Below are 20,492 nucleotides of genomic sequence, written 5' to 3' on the forward strand. Positions count from 1 at the left end.
AAAACGCGTATTTTTTACTTAATAATTGTTATTTATTGTGTTTGTTGTCTGAGTGCTGCATTTCGCTCATTTATCACTTTTGTACTTATACTTACACTTGCACTTACACTTATACTATACTTATTTCAATACATTTTTCTATTAAAATCCACTCGTTCCTCTATCAGTTAACCTCAACATGTGTAATTCACACACATACATATAACTGATGCACCTGAAAAATATTCACGCGATACAAATCGTCGCTGCATCGAACCTGAAATTGCTTAAGAAGTGTTCCATAATTCTCAAGAAGTAAAAAGAAGTAACAGGTTTCCCAAGAAGCTGAAAAATGGATGGGCATGGCTGGACAAAAGGCGGTTCAATCATCGAGAACAAGTTGGCTAACATTCGCCGAATGCATCAAATGAATATAGAAAAAATGGTGAACATTATGTGGAATATTTGCCGTGAAAGTTGTTGTAGATGAAGTTCACTCCGTCATTGCTAATGGCAATCAATATGATCTTAAATTGTTTAGATACTGTTTGTATACTGAAGCATATCTAGCATTTTTAGATTTTCTGTTACAGATATTTAGATGCATTGGCACATTGTTTCAGAGTTGCAAAATTTTAATTCATTGTTTGATAATGGAATATCATAGAGTTTTGCAGTCAACAGCTGGTAATTTTTTTAGTATGATACTGTTATGATTGAAAATAAAAATTTGCATGAAGTAGATGCTTTCAATCAAAGTGATTTACCCCTTCTGAAGTTATATTGGTGCTTATATATGATTTATATAATTTAATTACAATTAATGTGTAAAACTTAATATGTAAAATATAATTTATGTCGGTGCTCATGCCACAGATATTATCATCAAGTTAAGAAATAGTACAGCTAAAACTGTAAAAACATGCGAAAAATTAGAGATTTTTTTAATTGCCAAAAATGTTATTGGTTCGCCTTCAAGGTATATGAGGTGATAAAGGTGTCGATTAATTCACACAAACGCCGGAATATACCTAACTACGTAGTTTATTAGAATATATCCGATGCGTACACTAGTCGTACAATATACTTGCTGTCTCGTTTCGCGGTCGCTAATAGATCAGCGCAAAGAAGTATCGGTTAATTGTCGCTGCTCGTATCTCTCGGTAACTAAGGATGCGTCGCTACTCTGTCCGCTATTTTTATATCCGCCGGAGTTGACGACAGGCGTTGAGATTTGAATTTCGAGAATGTTCTCGAAACGTCCCAACGGGCGCCGAGCTCGCGACCTGTTTACAATTGTTGGTTTTTTGGGTAGCTGACTCACGAGCCTATGGTCACGGCAAAAACGACGGATTTGGCCTAATGATCGGAACCGCCTAAGGCAGATAGATCTATAATTAGCTCGTGTTTGAGTAAACACGGTTTCTTGTGTAGCGGATTTGCTGGGCAAAAACCATGATGACTTTTGTCGACAAGTACCGCTACATATAATTAACAGACTGGCGTTTAATGGGCCATTTTTTAACTCCTTAAATTTCTTAAATTCGCTTACTACTTTACACACTAGCAATCAAGACTCACATAATTAATTATGACATCAAGTATGTTGCATTTGTGACAGATTTAAATGAAAAATTAATAAACAAGATGTTGTTAATGTATTTCAGTATTTCAGAATTTTTCGAATTTATCTTAGCCATCTTGAAGACTGCAGAGAAAAAAGAGATTATCTAAACGTTTCAAAATTGATTCGTTATGAGTAGCGTAGTTGATTGCGAACATTCCAGCCCCAGGCTCAAATCCCGGCATTCATAGTCGTGTTTTCACGATTTCTAGAGGAATAGAAGGGAGTGGTCCGGATGGTTGGAAGAACATTCTCCCAACCCAAATGAAGATAAAAATCTTATACACAAGCGGTACCTATTACGAGCTATAAACCTCAAATTGTATGTGTGATACTGCTTTCCATTCGCGTATACGCCGTAAATAAGTACTTCCCAGCAATTTTTAATAATATCAGAGTCCCGGGAGCGTGCAGGCCATGGCAAAACAGATATATTATTTTCATTAAAGTATAATTGGAACAATTTTGATGTGTGTACAGATGCATTATCTTGTTAAAAGATGTAATAGGATCCAGAAATGCGTTCTACATGATTATTTATTTGTTCTTTGATTAAATTTATGTATCGAACACTATTCATTCTCCCATTGATGAACTTGACACTTGTCAATCCTGGTAAAAACCATCACGCTTCATCCTCCCATTTGTCGTCGAATCACTGACGTTGTCTCTTTTCTTTTTCCCACTGATAACTGTTGCTGCTTTAGTTCAAGAATTTGCTTTCTTCACTACACGTTGGTTTTTTTTATTATACGTTACAGACGAGAAACATTACACATGTTATTCAGAAATCAAAGATAGCCCACTTGGACTATCTTTTTGATCAGGAGCGTATTTCCCCACATTCAGTGTATTCCGGAAATTTGGTCAGCTTCACCGTGGCTTAAATGAATTAGTATCATCTTTATTATCATACTGGTCTTCTTCGGCGGTATCTCTGTCTTCGGCGGTCCAACTGTCTGTATGCAGGTGTCGAAAAGAACCAACAATCACTGGGATCAGCAAAAATGCTGCCAGCATTTTCATCAGCCATAAGTTTAATGTATGTAAGAGTTGACCACAAATTGAATTATAGTAAATAATAATTCGATTCTAGTACATATCTAACTTTATTCTAAAGCATTCTGTAATTTAATATTTATAAAAGTAGACAGAATCATTCGATTTTCTATGTCTGTACCAATGTAATAAACATACATACAGATATTGTAAATTCACATTGTTGCGTTATGCAGAAAATTGACTGCATTCTATCAAATATGTATGTACAAACCATATCCACAGGAAGAAGGAAAGAAATTACAAAATATAGTACTTAACGTCTGTAACAATTTTTCTTCATCGACGCTATGCTTTCCTCACACTATACGTTTCAATTGCAATGCAATATATCAACATTAAAAGAACGTAGCAGCAAAAATTGTTGAACCGCCACATTATTAACTGTTTGTTCCTCGATATGTTCGGATAAACAGAATTCTACCGGACTAATTTGTATTTGTTAAAACTTAATTTACCTGGTATTCATTCGATTAAGCATGATTACATTCTGACTCGAATTCCGCTATTCGCAATATATGATGAAAATATATTTCGAGTTCATAATTATACGTTTCGTTTATATAATAAACAATAGCAGTTGCTGTAAACTAATTTGTTGACTTATTTAAAATATTGCTGACTTATTTAAAATATTTAAAAAAAATTATTCACTGTGAACTCTGTTTCTTGAACCATTCCTCTTTTATCATATCGGCACCCTTCTCTGCGATCATGATTATCGGGGCATTGGTATTACCACTGACTATGTTTGGCATAATCGAGCCGTCTATGACTCGAAGTCCGGTGACTCCGTGAACTCGAAGCCGAGGGTCCACTACAGCTGTTGGATCCGAATTAGGCCCCATCTTGCAAGTACCCACTGGATGAAATAGAGTCGTGCCATAGAATCTGATCGCGCACTCCCAGTATGGATCGGTATACATAGTTATATTCACGCAGTCAGGAAATAGTGTCGATAATAATCTGCTTCCATAACGTCTGAATGAGGTAGTTCTACTTATATCGATTGCAAACTTAATTCCTTCTACCATTGTCGCCACATCTTCTGGTTTTTCGAAGTAGTTGGGATAAATCAACGGATGATCGAAGGGATTGCTGCTTCGAAGCTTTATGATACCTTTGCTTTTCGGTCTTAAAAGTGTAGGAAGCACGGACCATACGTCCTTTTCAAGAAACTCACCAAATACAGTATCGTAGTATTCTCTTTTCAAACCGCAAATTTTTCTAAAAACGCTGCTGGAGCTCTGACCCAATGACGCAAAGTGCAATTGCATATCTGGGAAATCGTCGGAGGCATTCGCGTATTTAGTATTGATAAAAGCTAGTCCTTCGACACCTCCTAAGGCGGTAAAAGGACCGGCTCCGCATATGGTATACTCCAGCACATGTCGAATATCATACAACCTGCTCTCTACCAACGATACTTCTTCATTAAGTGAGAACGTAATGCCCCCCACAAATACATGGTCCTGAAGATTATGACCTACACTTAAATTCTGTACCACTGGTATGCCGTGTTCCGCTAAGTGTTCTCCAGGTCCTATTCCGGACAACATCAGTAACTGAGGACTGTTGATAGATCCTGCGGAAACTATCACCTCCTTGTTGGCACGAACACGGAAAGTCCTTCCGTCTCTAAAGAACTCTACACCATAAGCTCTCTTTGACGACGGATCTATTAAAATTTTCGTAACATGTGTGTGCATAGCGACGTGTAAATTCTTACGAGCGCTTGCCGGCCGTAGGAAGGCCTTCCCCGTGGAGCACCGGCTTCCGTTTCTAATGGTCCCCTGAGGAATCATAAAGCCAGTCTGCCGTTTTCCATTAATGTCTCTGTTCTCGTAACCCATTTCGCGTCCTGCTTGAAGGAACGCATCGGCCAGTGGTGTGTGCCATTTTGATTCTTCGACAGTTAGGTAACCCCCTCTTGAATGATACGGAGTATTGGTGTAAATCGGATTTTGATTATCTTCCGATTTTTTGAAATAATTCAGGACGTCCTTGTAGGACCATCCTGGATTGCCTAGTTGTTCCCAGATGTCGTAATCTTTTTTGTTACCACGAACATACAGCATGTAATTTATCGTGCTGCTGCCTCCGATCACTTTGCCACGTGGCCATAGGCAACGACCCCCCTCCAACCCTGCAGGCAGAACATGCAATAAAGTATATGAAAGCGATGCGAATAATTCCTAATCGATTACTAATGTTGGTTCGTGATTAATTTGCAATTATCTCTTCGCGTTCGACGATAAGATCATTTGCCGGTTAACGTTTGCGGGTTACTACATAAGTGTACATATATAGATGAATATAATTCAAACAATATTAGTTAAACTAAATAGATCTATACAATGATTTAACTATCTAAGCAAAAATCTGTATTATTCTTGCTAAAGATATATGCATATTTCTATTAATATTGAAAACGAAAACTTCTCCTCACTTATATAAAGGTATTGGATAATTTTGGTATTAATAATTATTAGGATGTAATGTTATGCATACACGAGTATTATTAGATATTAATTACCTCTACAATAATTTATACCGGGTTCCGTTGTGTATTTCCAGTCGATGTCTGTGAGCTGCAGATTGGCGGCAGTAAGAGGAATATCATATATAATGCTTCCATCACCACCTGCTTCCAAGAGGAGTACGTTCCAGTCTTCTATCTCGGACAAACGACTCGCCAAGACAGCTCCTGTAATCACGTAAATTGGTAGAACATTATACAACATTCCTAATAAGAAAAAGTTAATTTATTCAAATGCTTGAAATATTTTTATATCAAAAGTTGGTAGTTCAAATTCAAAATTTGTCGATACTTTAAATCGGATTTTATGATAAACCTAAAATATGTTTACAAAATATACTTGAAAGTCATTATATGTCGGCAATAGGAAGTTAAAATTTGTACGCCAATTTGCACAAGATCGCACAACGTCATTACTATACTACGTAACAGATATAATCATTTCTTCTGCCACGCAAACTCACGGTTATGTTTGTTTCTGTCACACTTTTATTAGGTTTATCATGGAATTTGTGTCGATAGCATCAAAAAAGCATACCCGCAGAACCGGCACCTACAACTATGAAATCGTAAGACGGCATTAATAATTTAGAGGGAACATTCGTTGCGGAGTAATTAACAATCAAGTACACGACATATAACGACACGCTCACGAGCGCCGTAAGCACCGATGCAGTCGTTCCTGACTGCAATCCTCCGAGAATATTGTTTACGACATCCATTTTGTACTTCTCCTGTTTCCCTTATCGACCTGTAATAATAAGTATTGATAGCTTTCTAATAATCTTAATTCGCATGATAAGACGAAATAACAGGCAATTAATAATAAGTAATAAACACAATTTGGTAATGTTAATGCGTCTTTCAATTAATAAGGAAACTTAGGAAAAGTATTTCGAGACAATTTCCACAACAGTACTCAATTTTTACGCGTATTACGATTTTATCTAGTTCGTATTCCGTCCTTGATAAATAAAATAAATGAATAAATATTTGTTCTTGTAAATTTGTTCTTGACAGAAGATTAATAAAAGCATGTATGTTTAACAAGCCAACCTGTTATAATTCTTGCTTACAAAAAAAACAAAACGGGAACCTGTACCTTTGAACCATGGTACATTTTCGTTACACAATCTAATTTGAATAAAAGTATGAACATAATCGACATTTACAGGTATCGTACGATACTGAATATTAGAGCAATAAAATTTGTTGCCGTCACTATATCTCATTCACAGAAAGATCATGACATCATCAGGTAGAAACATACCGCAACGTGCAAGAAACGACCATTTAATCTCTACATATCTGAAAAAATTCTTTAAACAGCATCGATATGGAACATGTCAAACATTCAGTAAATATTCACATAATGATACGGAAATCTCCAACCATTGTTGTTACATTTTCTGCGTCCTCAAAACTCAAATCTCAAAAGATCTATTCTTTAAATTATTTGTATATTTATTTATTTTACTTATTTACTTGCTTTGGAGCTTTCATTGTTACATTCTTGATCAACTTATCTCTAACAAATAACAGTGCAATAAATATCTCTTTGGCAATTAGTTAGAAAAACGTACACCTCACCACTTTGAATGACCTTGAAACACTTTATCAAGGTTGGCATTCTGAACAATCTTTTCCTATACCTATAGACGCCTCTCGGTCTTAGTTTCCGAAATAATCGCAAAAGACTTCAATTAAATTTTCATTACGATTATAATTCGTCCTAGGGCAGGCGGCCAAATCTTTCGAAAAAAGCTTAACTCACTAGTGCGGAGATAGCAATTTTTAATTGTATACAACCACAAATATGGGTCATAATTCCGGCTGAATTTCTGACCATTGGCATGAAATAATACTCGATAAATTTATTGACATATGGACTCTTGTATCTTTCACCGATCTTCAATTGGTCAATAATGTAACAAATAATTCTACCGTCACTGAAAAATTGTTTACAGAAGAAACATTTGTAAAGCGAACTGCTATATAATACGTACAAAACATAAATTTCTTTCTACCTTGAAAATTAATGTCGTGTGTCCAGTGTATGTAGATGCAGTAAATAGTTGTCCAGAATGTTTGTTTCGATGAAATGTTTCGGTATCATCCAAATTGATGAGTTGTATCCTATTCTAAACAATTCTCTATTTGACATGTATACAAATAGCGAATAAAACTATCGGGTATTGGCAAACATACACGTGAATGTCTTAAGATGTAGAAGATCAGAAATAACGAAAAAATCGAATACTCGCGAAAACACGGAAATTTTGAGAATACATACGTGAATTGAACGCCAAACGTAAGAGAGTGCACCGATTAAACACAAAGTAAGGAGACGAATGCTTCTTTGCTAGCGGTCTCATGAATACTCAATCTTGATTAATTATTCTGCAACATAGCCTATATGCAACGAAAAACGTAGAAATATACAGCATACAAATATATGCGTGTTTTTTATGTAGTCTATACATACCTTGAAAACATTTCTCACGGAAATAAATTAATCGAGTGGATGCTAAGATATGTATTGCTCATAGATGTGGACGACAAAATAACAATTGTTGTTTGAAATGACTCGTTACATAATTGTTGTATTGAAGAATATTTTAAACGAATTATGTTACATTTTTCATGTATGTCCCATATTCTTGTCGATAAGAAGCACAATTGAATGATCAGGAATTAAGTGCCCGTGAGTTCCTCTTGTACCGCATATCAGACAAAGTATCGAGTGTAATTATATCAGTTACTTTTAGTGTTGTTATTCATAGCTTTCACCATTTGCATCTTCATTTTTCTCCAAAGAGTGTTGGAATGATGCTCTGACTGATCTCGCACAGCCATACATTTCTGCGGGGTGATATCTTCGTTTCTTTTGAATGGATACGGGTGCAGATGAAGCGCAATTCAAATACTACGACAGCAATTAAAAAATAAAGCAGGACGAATAATTGAAAACTCACCACTGCACGAGAGGTGCGATTTCATACAAAGTGATTTACTAATAAAAGAAATTTAAATCAAAGTGAATAAATATGCCGCGTGACGCAAGACACGCGCACGATAATATTCTAATGCAGAAACAGTTTATGACTCTCGAAATGTTTACGTTATGCTGCAGTTAAATCTTTCACGTTTTTTATTTTCTATAATCTATGTGCATTCGGTTATCAGCTATGCCTTCAAAGTGTACATATTAAAAAATCCAAAGCATCTGATATATTATATTCTAGGTTCTATCTCATTTTATGTTGTAGGCGTTCTCCTATTGACAAATAGGAATTCAGAAGAAAGCTTATTTTATATTTTTTGATACAAGAATACGCGAGGATTCGAACGCTCGACTCAATTTTCAGACGGTTCTCTCACAATGCTTTCTCCTAAATGACTCTCGCCTTTTACTTCAGCCTCTTAATCCTGGAATATCCTTTGTCCACGAGGCAGAAGTATCTCGGGATAAAAAATTTACGAAGCTAGAAAAACAGAAAATGGGGAGCACGAGGCGGGTGCGGGCTCTCAGGGCGTAGGACCACGCCCTGGGAAACCCCGATGAATCTGATGTTCTCCTATAGCCGGGCGGTGGCGGATCAGCGCCTTGGACACCCGGTAATGCCAGATTCGGTGAGGAGAACTTCGGAGAAGTTGGTGGGCCCGTATCTGCCAAGACCACTCACCTCACCTTCTTGTGGGGCTCCTCGTCACCCTGCACCGACCTTGACCGAAGTAGGGTGCGAAAGATTGAGTGGCACCAGGACGGGTACTCTAGTTGACAACCTCGGCGATATGGAAAGAAAAATATGAATATGAATAACAGGACAAAACAAAAAACCGTTTACGGTGCAGGGGAGGGGATACCCCAGTACCAGCGCAGCCGCGGGTTGCAAAGCGGGCCCCGCTGCGTCGTCATCGAGCAACCGTGGCCGTCCGGGGGTGGGCCGCCAGGTCCCCGGTCGCGCTCTTGCGTCTGGCGAGGAGGACACGGGGGCCTCACGGGGTGGGACGCGGCTGAGGCGCGGAGGCGGCTGCGGGGGCGCTCGGCAAGCAGCCTTACCGGAGGATCACAGGGACCGCAGAGGATACGGCCTTCGCCGCCAACGGTAGCGACGGCGACACAGGACGCCGTACGCGGCGAGGGGACACATCCGCGGGGGATTCGGACTCCGCATGGCTGCCGGCCCCCGGAAAAAGGAAGAAGAGAGGTGCGTGGCGCGGGGCGAACACCGACACCGACACCACGTCGAGACCGCTATTGTGTCAGCCGCCGCCGCTGCCAATCGCGGCGGTGCCGACGGCAGCGACGTGGCGCGAAGCGACGGGAGGCGGACCGGACCGGTCGAGGAACATGCGACCAGGGAGAGCGCGAAACCGCCCCACGGTCAGGAGGAAGAGGAAGGCGCATACCTGCGGAGGAGGGTGCGCCTTTTGGAAAGGGAGGTTAGCCGTCTCCGGGAGACGGTGGAACGACTGACCAAGGAGCGCGCGTAGAGGACAGCCGAGGGCCCTAACAGCGAGAGCGAGGGACAAAAGGGGGGATCACCTCTGAGAGGGGGACGAAGGAAAAAGGCCCCGGAGACCCAATGGGAACGATTATGGGTCCGCCACCCCGCCTCCCCCGCGCCCCTGGTCTGCGTCACGCCGCTCCCGCTGTCACGATGAGCTGGGTGGTAGCACCAACAGTAGGGAAGCGGACAGACCGAGACCCAGTGGCCCGGGACCTCGAGACCCGCTAGAGGATCTCAAGATTCTGCTCCTCCGCAAGTTGGAGGAGTAGTGGCGGGAAATAAAGCCAGCGGGAGCGATCCTCCGGACTACGGATGTTGCTGCCGCCGCAAGAACCGTGCAAGCACGGTCACGGGAGATCAGAGACACCTCGCGGTCAACCATCGAGTCATCTGCTGACGAGGCAGGATTCACGACCGTCACAGGGGGAGGAAGAGGAGGAGCTAGGCGAAAGAACAGAAAGCCAGCAGCGCAACCTCTCCCAACGGCCCAGGCGCCGACCGAGGGCGCAAAATCCGGGGGACGAGTACCGCCGTTTCTGTCGTCATCGACGCTGCGAACAGGGGTCTCGGCACGCGGGGCGACTGCCGGCAATAGCGGGTCGGGGACAAGGATGACAACTTTCGCGGAGGTGGCCGCTTAGCCACCGGTGCGTCCCCGCGCGGGACGAGAATCCATGCGGGGAGCGGGAGGTGGTGACAGAGCGCGGACTGCCAAGAAAGGGAAGGGACGTACCGCCAGTGGACAGGACACGCGCGAGGAGAAAGTACTCGGCCTTCCCCGACCACCACGTCATCAATTTGACGGGTTTCGTAGAGATAGATATACTACATACAGATTTCAAAAATTAGAAAGCTTAGGAGAATGTAATTTTATGCATAAATTCTTTGGATGAAATGATCAATTTACGATGCAAAATGACTAAAATTAATGCTATGGTTTTTGAGGTATTACATTTCGGAGTTTGAAATCCGTCAATTTTAAATTTTACCTGTTTTGTATTACTAAACGTGAAATCTAATGGTGATGTGTTAACAAGACTGTTAAAGTAGTAAATATCATTATATGACAGATGATATACCTTATATGACGACATGAAGCAACATGAGTGACGCAACTTCCGTGAAGGAAACAGTCACCTGTGCTACATAGCTTTGGCAAGGGTAAACACGTGCGAAACTTAGCCGATATTTCAGACTATATTTTATAATTTGTCGTAGTAATTGAATTTCCTTTATAAAATAACGTTTTGATAATTGACGTCTCACAAATGTTCAATTGAATTCAGAAATGAGTTTCAATTAACTTGGCTATTTGATTACATTAACATCAAGACCACATGGCAGTCCTCGTGTTTTTTTATCTTTTGTGAGGAAATGTGTGTTTTGTTTATCGAAGTATGAAATGTTAGCTCTTGTTGCTATTTTTAATTACAACTTGTGTAGCTCGGAAGATTAATAATATACAGTAATTCTCAAATCATCGTCCGATTACTTCAGGGGCTGTCCTGAATTAGAATGTTCTAAAATAACTTTTTGTGATTTATTTTTAGAAGAGAAAAAAAGAAATGTAGTTATTGAATTTAGCAGTGAAAAGAGAAAATACGTAAACGTTTCAAAATTGATCTCTTCATTAGTCCATAAAATTAAAACGAAAGATACGAATATATAAAAATCTAAGATGACTAAGCAGGACTACGCAGCATTACATTACTTTCCAACCTGCGAGACGCCAAAATTTTTTAATAAAATATTAGTTTTCATACGATAACATCTACAAATAAATAATTAAATATAAAAATAAATATACGTGTACGTATATGCTATAGCAAAACATTGTTATTATTCTGTTTATTATAGCTTTCAGTTTTCTGTTTGTAATAAAGTTTTTATTAACTAACTTAAAATCCATCGCACGCATTATAGCCAATATCATTGCCTTAATCGTTAATTTCTGTAACAAACTAATTTTTTTATGTCATCTATTAATTGTCTTTTGGACACTCTACGGTCGTTTGCATAATCTCGCAATAAATCAATCGTTTCTGTTTTTGATTTGTATAGTTAATTCTATATTATGTTGAGTTCCTTGTATACGAGCAACCTTTATCCGCGCGATATCACTGTGATCATACGTCTTTCTCTGTTTTCTCAATTAAGAGTAACGAAGACAGACATATGGTCGCAGTAATATCGCGCGGAATTGTACTTATGTAACTCTACACTTACCGTAAAGAAGTGTCTATCTCGTTGATTAACGAGCAATTAATATTAATGTTAAACGATATCTGGTCCATAGAAAAATTACCTGTTCTTTCAACGTTTCCATTTGATTCAGTGCGCTTCGTTGTTCGCCGAAACCGAGTGCTCAAATACAGCAATGATTCAATAGTTGCCGGTTGCAGGCGTATGATCGACAACTGTGTGTACATGCCCTAATAATTGATGAACAAAGATTTCAATGTAATTTCCTCATTCTTCATTTTTGACTAGTTCAATTGCCGAAATTTTGTAACATCTATGGTCCAACTGTCTGTATGCAGATGTCGAAAAGGACCAACAATCTCTGGGATCAACAAAAATGCTGCCAGCATTTTCATCAGCCATAAGTTTAATGTATGTAAGAGTTGACCACAAATAGAATTATAGTAAATAATAATTCGATTCTAGTACATATCTAACTTTATTCTAATTCATTCTGTAATTTAATGTTTATAAAAGTGGACAGAATGATTCGATTTGCTTTGTCTGTACCAATGTAATAAACATACATACAGATATTGTAAATTCACATTGTTGCGTTATGCAGAAAATTGACAGCATTCTATCAAATATGTATGTACAAACCATATCCACAGGAAGAAGGGAAGAAATTACAAAATATAGTACTTAACGTCTGTAACAATTTTTCTTCATCGACGCTATGCTTTTCTCACACTATACGTTCCAATTGCAATGCAATATATCAACATCAAAGGAATGTAGCAGCAAAAATTGTTGAACCGCTACATTACTAACTGTTTGTTCCTCGATATGTTCGGATAAACAGACTAATTTCTATTTGTTAGAACATAATTTACCTGGTATTCATTCGATTAAGCATGATTACATTCTGACTCGAATTCCGCTATTCGCAAAATATGATGAAAATATAATTCAAGTTCATAATTATACATTTCAATTATGTGATAAACAATAGCAGTTGCTGTAAACTAATTTGTAAAAATTGCTGACTTATTTAAAATATTTAAAAAAAATTATTCACTGTGAACTCCGTTTCTTGAACCATTCCTCTTTTATCATATCGGCACCCTTCTCCGCGATCATGATTATCGGGGCATTGGTATTACCACTGACTATGTTTGGCATAATCGAGCCGTCTATGACTCGAAGTCCGGTGACTCCGTGAACTCGAAGCTGAGGGTCTACTACAGCTGTTGGATCCGAATTAGGCCCCATCTTGCAAGTACCCACTGGATGATGTACAGTCATGGAAAAGAATCTGATCAGGCACTCCCAGTATGGATCGGTATACATAGTGATATTCACGCAGTCAGGAAATGGTTTCGATAATAATCTGCTTCCATAACGTCTGAATGTGGCAGTTTTACTCATCTCGACCGCAAACTTAATTCCTTCTACCATTGTCGCCATATCTTCTGGTTTTTCGAGATAGTTGGGATAAATCAACGGATAATCGAAGGGATTGCTGCTTCGAAGCTTTATGATACCTTTGCTTTTCGGTCTTAAAAGTGTAGGAAACACGGACCATACGTCCTTATTAAGAACCTCACTAAATACAGCATCGTAGTATTCACTTTTCAGACCGTAAGTCTTTCTAAAAATGCTGTTGTTGCTCTGACCCAATGGCGCAAAATGCAGTTGCATGTCTGGGAAATCGTCAGAGGCATTTGCGTATTTAGTATTGATAAAAGCTAGTCCTTCGACACCTCCTAAAGCGGTAAAAGGACCAGTTCCCAATATGTCGTATTCTAGCACATGTCGAATATCATACAACCTGCTCTCTATCAACGATATTTCTTCATTAAGCGAGAACGTAATGCCTCCCACAATTAAATGGTCTTGAAGATTATGACCTACACTTAAATTCCGAATCACTGGTATCCCGTGTTCCGCTAAATGTTCTCCAGGTCCTATTCCAGATAACATCAGTAATTGAGGGCTGTTGATAGATCCTGCGGAAACTATCACCTCCTTGTTGGCACGAATGCGCAGCGTCCTTCCATTTCTAAAGAACTCTACACCGTAAGCTCTCTTTGAAAAAGGATTTAATAAAATTTTCGTAACATGTGCTTGCATAGCTACGTGTAAATTCTTACGCGCGCTGGCCGGCCGCAGGAAGGCCTTCCCCGTGGAGCACCGGCTTCCGTGTCTAATGGTCCCCTGAGGAGTCATAAAGCCAGTCTGCCGTTCTCCATTAATGTCTCTGTCCTCGTAACCCATTTCTCGTCCTGCTTGAAGGAACGCAACGGCCAGGGGTGTGTGCCATCTTGATTCTTCGACAGTTAGGTAACCCCCTCTCGAATGATACGGAGTCTTGGTGTTTTGATTGTCTTCCGATTTTTTGAAATAACTCAGGACGTCCTTGTAGGACCATCCTGGATTGCCTAGTTGTCCCCAGATGTCGTAATCTTTTTTGTTACCACGAACATAGAGCATGTAATTTATCGTGCTGCTGCCTCCGATCACTTTGCCACGTGGCCAAAGACAACGACCCCCCTTCATCCCTGCAGGCAGGACATGCAATAAAGTACATGAAAGCGATGCGAATAATTCGTAATCGATTATTAATGTTGGATCGTGATTAATTTGCGTTTATATCTCTCCGCGTTCGACGATAAGTTCATTTGCCGGTTAATGTTCGTGGGTTACTACGTAAATGTACATATATAGATAAGTATAATTCAAACAATATTAGTTAAACTAAATAGATCTATACAATGATTTAACTATTTAAGCAAAAATCTGCATTATTCTTGCTAAAGATATATGTATGTTTCTATTAATATTGAAAACGAAAATTTCTCCTCACTTATATAAACGTATTGGGTAATTTTGGAATTAATATTTATTAGGATGTAATGTTATGCATGCACGAGTATTTTTAGATATTAATTACCTCTACAGTAACTTGTACCGGGTTCCGTTGTGTATTTCCAGTCGATCTCGGAGAGCTGCAGATTGGGGGCAAATATCGGAATATCATATATAATGCTTCCATCGCCACCTGCTTCCAAGAGGAGTACGTTCCAGTCTTCTATCTCGGACAAACGACTCGCCAAGACAGCTCCTATAATCACGTAAATTGGTAGATTGGAACATTATACAACATTCCTAATAAGAAAAGGTTAATTTATTTAAATGCGTGAAATATTTTTATATCAAAAGTTGGTAGTTCAAATTCAAAATTTGTCGATACTTCAAATCGGATTTTATGATAAACCTAAAATATGTTTACAAAATATACTTGAAAGTCATTATATGTAGGCAATAGGAAGTTAAAATTTGTACGCCAATTTGCACAAGATCGCACAACGTCATTACTATACTACGTAACAGATATAATCATTTTTTCTGCCACGCAAACTCACAGTTATGTTTGTCTCTGTCACACTTTTATTAGGTTTATCATAGAATTCGTGTCGATAGCATCAAAAAAGCATACCCGCAGAACCGCCACCTACAACTATGAAATCGTAAGACGGCATTAATAATTTAGAGGGAACATTCGTCGCGGAGTAATTAACAAAGAAGTACATGATATATAACGACGCGCTCACGAGCGCCGAAAGCACCGATGCGTTCGTTTTTGATTGCAATCCTCCGAAAATATTGTTTACGACATCCATTTTGTACTTCTCCGGTTTCCCTTGTCGACCTGTAATAATAAGTATTGATAGCTTTCTAATAATCTTAATTCGCATGATAAGACGAAATAACAGGCAATTAATAATAAGTAATAAACACAATTTGGTAATGTTAATGCGTCTTTCAATTAATACGGACACTTAGGAAAAGTATTTCGAGACAATTTCCACACCAGTACTCAATTTTTACGCGTATTACGATTTTATCTAGTTCGTATTCCGTCCTTGATAAATAAAATAAATGAATAAATATTTGTTCTTGTAAATTTGTTCTTGACAGAAGATTAATAAAAGCATGTATGTTTAACAAGCCAACCTGTTATAATTCTTGCTTACAAAAAAAACAAAACGGGAACCTGTACCTTCGAACCATAGTACAATTTTCGTTACACAATCTAATTTGAATAAAAGTATGAACATAATCGACATTTACAGGTATCGTACGATACTGAATATTAGAGCAATAAATTTTCTTGCTGTCACTATATCTCTTCCACAGAAAGATCATGACATCGTCAGGTAGAAACATACCGCAACGTGCAAGAAACGACCATTTAATCTGTACATATATGAAAAAATTCTTTAAACAGCATCGATATGGAACATGTCAAACATTCAGTAAATATTCATATAATGATACGGAAATCTCCAACCATTGTTGTTACATTTTCTGCGTCCTCAAAACTCAAATCTCAAAAGATCTATTCTTTAAATTATTTGTATATTTATTTATTTCACTTATTTGCTGATACCTCATTTGTCCCTTCGCACAGCTTTGGAGTTATCATTTTTACATTCTTGATCAACTTATCTCTAACAAATAACAGTGCAATAAATATCTCTTTGTCAATTAGTTAGAAAAACGTACACCTCACCACTTTGAATGACCTTGAAACACTTTATCAAGGTTGGCATTCTGAACAATCTTTTCCTATACCTATAGACGCCGCTCGGTCTTAGTTTCCGAAATAATCGCAAAAGACTTCAATTAAATTTTCATTACGATTATAATTCGTCCTAGGGCAGGCGGCCAAATCTTTCGAAAAAAGCTTAACTCACTAGTGCGGAGATAGCAATTTTTAATTGTATACAACCACAAAAAATGGGTCATATTTCCGGCTGAATTTATGACCATTGGCATGAAATAATGCTCGATAAATTTATTGACATATGGACTCTTGTATCTTTCACCGATCTTCAATTGGTCAATAATGTAACAAATAATTCTATCGTCTCTGAAAAATCGTTTACAGAAGAAACATTTGTAAAGCGAACTGCTATATAATACGTACGAACATAAATTTCTTTCTACCTTGAAAACTAATATCGAGTGACCGGTGTATGTAGATGCAGTAAAAAGTTACCTTTCAAATTGATGAACTGTATCCTATTTTAAACAATTCTCTATTTGACATGTACACAAATGACGAATAAAACTATCAAATATTGGAAAACCAATAACATATACGAGAATATTATATCTTACGATGTAGAAGATAAGAAATAACGAAAGAATCGAATCTTAGCGAAAACACGGAAATTTTGAGAATACGTACGTGAATTGAACGCCAAACGTAAGAGAGTGCACCGATCAAACACAAAGTAAGGAGACGAATGCTTCTTTGCTAGCGGTCTCATAAATACTCAGTCCTGATTAATTATTCTGCAACATGACCTGCAACATGGTCTGCAACGAAAAACGTAGAAATATACAGCATACAAATATATGCGTGTTTCTTATGTAGTCTATACATACCTTGAAAACATTTCTCACGGAAATAAATTAATCGAGTGGATGCTAAGATATGTATTGCTCATAGATGTGGACGACAAAATAACAATTGTTGTTTGAAATGACTCGTTACGTAATTGTTGTATTAAAGAATATTTTAAACGAATTATGTTACATTTTTCATGTATGTCTCATATTCTTGTCGATAAGAAGCACAATTGAATGATCAGGAATTAAGTGCCCGTGAGTTCCTCTTGTACCGCATATCAGACAAAGTATCGAGTGTAATTATATCAGTTATTTTTAGTGTTGCTATTCATAGTTTTCGCCATTTGCATCTTCATCTTTCTCCAAAGAGTGTTGGAATGATGCTCTGACTGATGTCGCACAGCCATACATTTCTGCGGGGTGATATCTTCGTTTCTTTTGAATGGATACGGGTGCAGATGAAGCGCAATTCAAATACTACGACAGCAATTAAAAAATAAAGCAGGACGAATAATTGAAAACTCACCACTGCACGAGAGGTGCGATTTCATACAAAGAGATTTACTAATAAAAGAAATTTAAATCAAAGTGAATAAATATGCCGCGTGACGCAAGACACGCGCACGATAATATTCTAATGCAGAAACAGTTTATGACACTGAAAATGTTTACGTTATGCTGCAGTTAAATCTTTCACGTTTTTTATTTTCTATAATCTATGTGCATTCGGTTATCAGCTATGCCTTCAAAGTGTACATATTAAAAGATCCAAAGCATCTGATATATTATATTCTAGATTCTATCTCATTTTATGTTGTAGGCGTTCTCTTATTGACAAATAGGAATTCAGAAGAAAGCTTATTTCATATTTTTTAATGCAAGAATACGCGAGGGTTCGAATGCTCGACTCAATTTTCAGACGGTTCTCTGACATTGCTTTTTCCTAAATGACTCTCGCCTTTTACTTCAGCCTCTTAATTCTGAGAATATCCTTTGTCCACGAGGCAGAAATATCTCGGGATAAAAAATTTACGAAGCTAGAGAAAAAGAAAATATGCTAAGTCATGTAACGAAATAATTATAGATTAAATAATCTATATAGTACATAATTACATAACGAAATAGAAGTGAATTTGTTTGAAAATGAAATTTTTTTTTTTTTTTATTTATTAGAATATTTACAATCAATTCTCGTTGAGAATTTTCAGTAACTTCATTTGGCGTGATATAATGACATGGCTTATAATAGTTTTATATTGTTGGTTCTAGTAGAATCTAAGGATTTAATCTAGAGGGTATTTTCTTTTTAGTCTGCGGGTCTGGTCCGTCGTGTCCAGTAATTGGGTGACTAATGGGTTGTGGTGGTTGTTGACTCTTGTGTTATATCTGCTTCTGGACTTGTGTATTTCATCTTTGACTGTAGGTATCTTGAGGTCACGGTGGATTGTTTCGTTGGTAACATACCAGGGTGCATTTAATAGGGATCTTAGCGTTTTCGATTGGAAGCTTTGGAGTATTTCAATGTTGGAATTACTTGCTGTTCCCCATAGTTGGATTCCGTAGGTCCAGACTGGTTTTATTACGGCCTTATAGAGAGTAATTTTGTTCTGCGTGCTTAGATTGGAGCGACGGCCAATGAGCCAATAAAATTTTTTGAGTTTGTCCCTGAGTTGTTTGGATTTGTCTAGGATATGTTGTTTCCAGGTTAATCTCCTGTCCAGAGTCATGCCCAGGTATCTAACTGTGTCCTTGTTGGGAACTGTTATATTGTTAATGGAGACTTGTGGGCAGGTTTGTTTTCGCAGCGTGTAGGTTACATGTGTGGATTTTTTTTATTAATTTTGAAGCCCCATTTGTGGAACCACTTTTCCATTGAGTCGAGACCTCGCTGGAAAGTGGATGAGGCTATTATCGGGTTGGCGTGGGACGCTAATAGCGCTGTGTCGTCGGCAAATGTTGCTATGGTTATTTCTGTCGATATTGGTAAATCGGCAGTGTAGATGGAGAATAGAAGGGGTCCGAGGACACTGCCTTGGGGTATGCCCGCTTCTATTGGGAAAGTTGTGGTAATGGCGTCTGCGTATTTAACCATGAATTGCCTATTGGTTAGGTAGGACTTTAGGACGGAGTAGTAAGTATGTGGTAGGACTTTTTTAAGTTTTGTAAAGAGGCCCTTCGTGCCATACTTTGTCGAATGCCTGTTGAATATCAAGGAATTCCGCTGAGCAGTATTTTTTCTTTTCGAGAGTTTGGCTGATATTGTGTGTTATTCGGTGGATTTGCTCTATTGTGGAATGCTGCTTTCGAAAGCCGAATTGATGATCTGGCAGGGTTTTTAGATCCTCTAGGAGTGGGAGGAGTCGATTCGTTAGCAACTTTTCGAATAGTTTTGACAAAGTGGGTAGAAGACTAATTGGGCGATAGTTTCGTGTATTGGCTTTCCGGGTTTAGGTATGAGTGTAATTTGTGACGTTTTCCAAGTTTTGGGATAGTATTCAAGGCAAAGAATTGCGTTGAAGATTGAAGAAATGAGTGCAATCCCTTTTACAGGTAGTTTCTTAATTGCTTTGTTACTTATTTGATCATGTCCCGGTGCTTTCCTGGGGTTCAGACGATGGATTAATTCAGTAACCTCTAGAGAAGTGGAGGGTTTAATGGGGGGAGACATTTGGAGGGGAGAATGCAGGTATTCTGTTATTTCCAGAGCGGTATTGGAGGAATGAGGTTTAAAAACGTTGGATAGGTAGTTGGCGAAGAGGTTAGCTTTTTCTATAGGGCTTCTGTTTTCTATAGGGAATCTGCTTTTTATAGGGATTGCCATTGGTTGGGGGCTTCTTTTTTGTTTCATGGTTTCGTTTTTTTCGTAACACTCTTCTTGAGAATCGCTTTCTTCTTCGTTTGAACTTTCTTGTCTGATATTTCTTTTGTTCCTGCTTACCAGGTTTGGAGGCGGGTAGAGTTTCCGCGTCTCTTGTGCAGCAGGTCTTAAACGTATTACTCAAATTTTCATTATGGGTTCAGGTAAAGAAGTTTCTGACCAACACTAAAATTTCCATCGCGGCTTCAGGTAAAAAAGTTCCTGGACAACACTAGTTCGTTTCTTGTTGTGCAACGCTGTCTTGTAACGCTGAGTTATCCCCAGTACAAGTGCTGCACCAAGTGGCCAAATGCT

At 38.4% G+C, this 20,492-nt stretch overlaps 2 protein-coding genes across 4 annotated transcripts; both read right to left on the reverse strand.

Moving 5' to 3' along the window:
* Positions 1–895: 895 nt before the first annotated feature.
* LOC100646490 (glucose dehydrogenase [FAD, quinone]-like) lies at positions 896–17,253 on the reverse strand. Of its 3 annotated transcripts, none has more exons than XR_007226999.1 (5): positions 17,157–17,253; positions 15,399–15,611; positions 14,853–15,023; positions 12,793–14,460; positions 896–3,120 (listed from the first exon to the last, which is right to left on the reverse strand). XR_007226999.1 is itself a non-coding variant. In XM_048413649.1 (5 exons), exons 1-5 carry the CDS (start codon positions 17,236–17,238, stop codon positions 12,974–12,976), a joined length of 1,872 nt encoding a protein of 623 aa, XP_048269606.1. In that variant the 5' UTR covers positions 17,239–17,253; the 3' UTR covers positions 12,765–12,973. The 3 variants fall into 3 exon arrangements, 2 of the variants coding, with proteins under 2 accessions (XP_048269606.1, XP_048269605.1); XM_048413649.1 differs by lacking the exon at positions 896–3,120 and having other exon boundaries at positions 12,765–13,971; positions 14,053–14,460; XM_048413648.1 differs by lacking the exon at positions 896–3,120 and having other exon boundaries at positions 12,765–14,460.
* LOC100646609 (glucose dehydrogenase [FAD, quinone]) lies at positions 3,116–7,551 on the reverse strand. Its single transcript, XM_003402016.4, has 4 exons — positions 7,495–7,551; positions 5,740–5,952; positions 5,199–5,369; positions 3,116–4,808 (listed from the first exon to the last, which is right to left on the reverse strand). Exons 2-4 carry the CDS (start codon positions 5,921–5,923, stop codon positions 3,313–3,315), a joined length of 1,851 nt encoding a protein of 616 aa, XP_003402064.2. The 5' UTR covers positions 5,924–5,952; positions 7,495–7,551; the 3' UTR covers positions 3,116–3,312.
* Positions 17,254–20,492: the final 3,239 nt, after the last annotated feature.

The sequence above is a fragment of the Bombus terrestris genome, chromosome 17 (genome assembly GCF_910591885.1).
Source record: "Bombus terrestris chromosome 17, iyBomTerr1.2, whole genome shotgun sequence".
Taxonomy (NCBI): Eukaryota; Metazoa; Arthropoda; class Insecta; order Hymenoptera; family Apidae; genus Bombus; species Bombus terrestris.

Excerpts from the sequence above, each read along its gene's own strand:
- LOC100646609 (XM_003402016.4), bottom strand. The coding sequence starts at position 5,923 with ATGGATGTCGTAAACAATATTCTCGGAGGATTGCAGTCAGGAACGACT. Across the intron at positions 5,370-5,739 it reads TGTAGGTGCCGGTTCTGCGG|GAGCTGTCTTGGCGAGTCGT; the intron begins GTATGCTTTTTT and ends ACGTGATTACAG. Across the intron at positions 4,809-5,198 it reads CGGTATAAATTATTGTAGAG|GGTTGGAGGGGGGTCGTTGC; the intron begins GTAATTAATATC and ends TTCTGCCTGCAG.
- LOC100646490 (XM_048413648.1), bottom strand. The coding sequence starts at position 17,238 with ATGAGACCGCTAGCAAAGAAGCATTCGTCTCCTTACTTTGTGTTTGAT. Across the intron at positions 15,612-17,156 it reads ACGTTTGGCGTTCAATTCAC|GTCGACAAGGGAAACCGGAG; the intron begins GTACGTATTCTC and ends TTATTATTACAG. Across the intron at positions 14,461-14,852 it reads CGGTACAAGTTACTGTAGAG|GGATGAAGGGGGGTCGTTGT; the intron begins GTAATTAATATC and ends TCCTGCCTGCAG.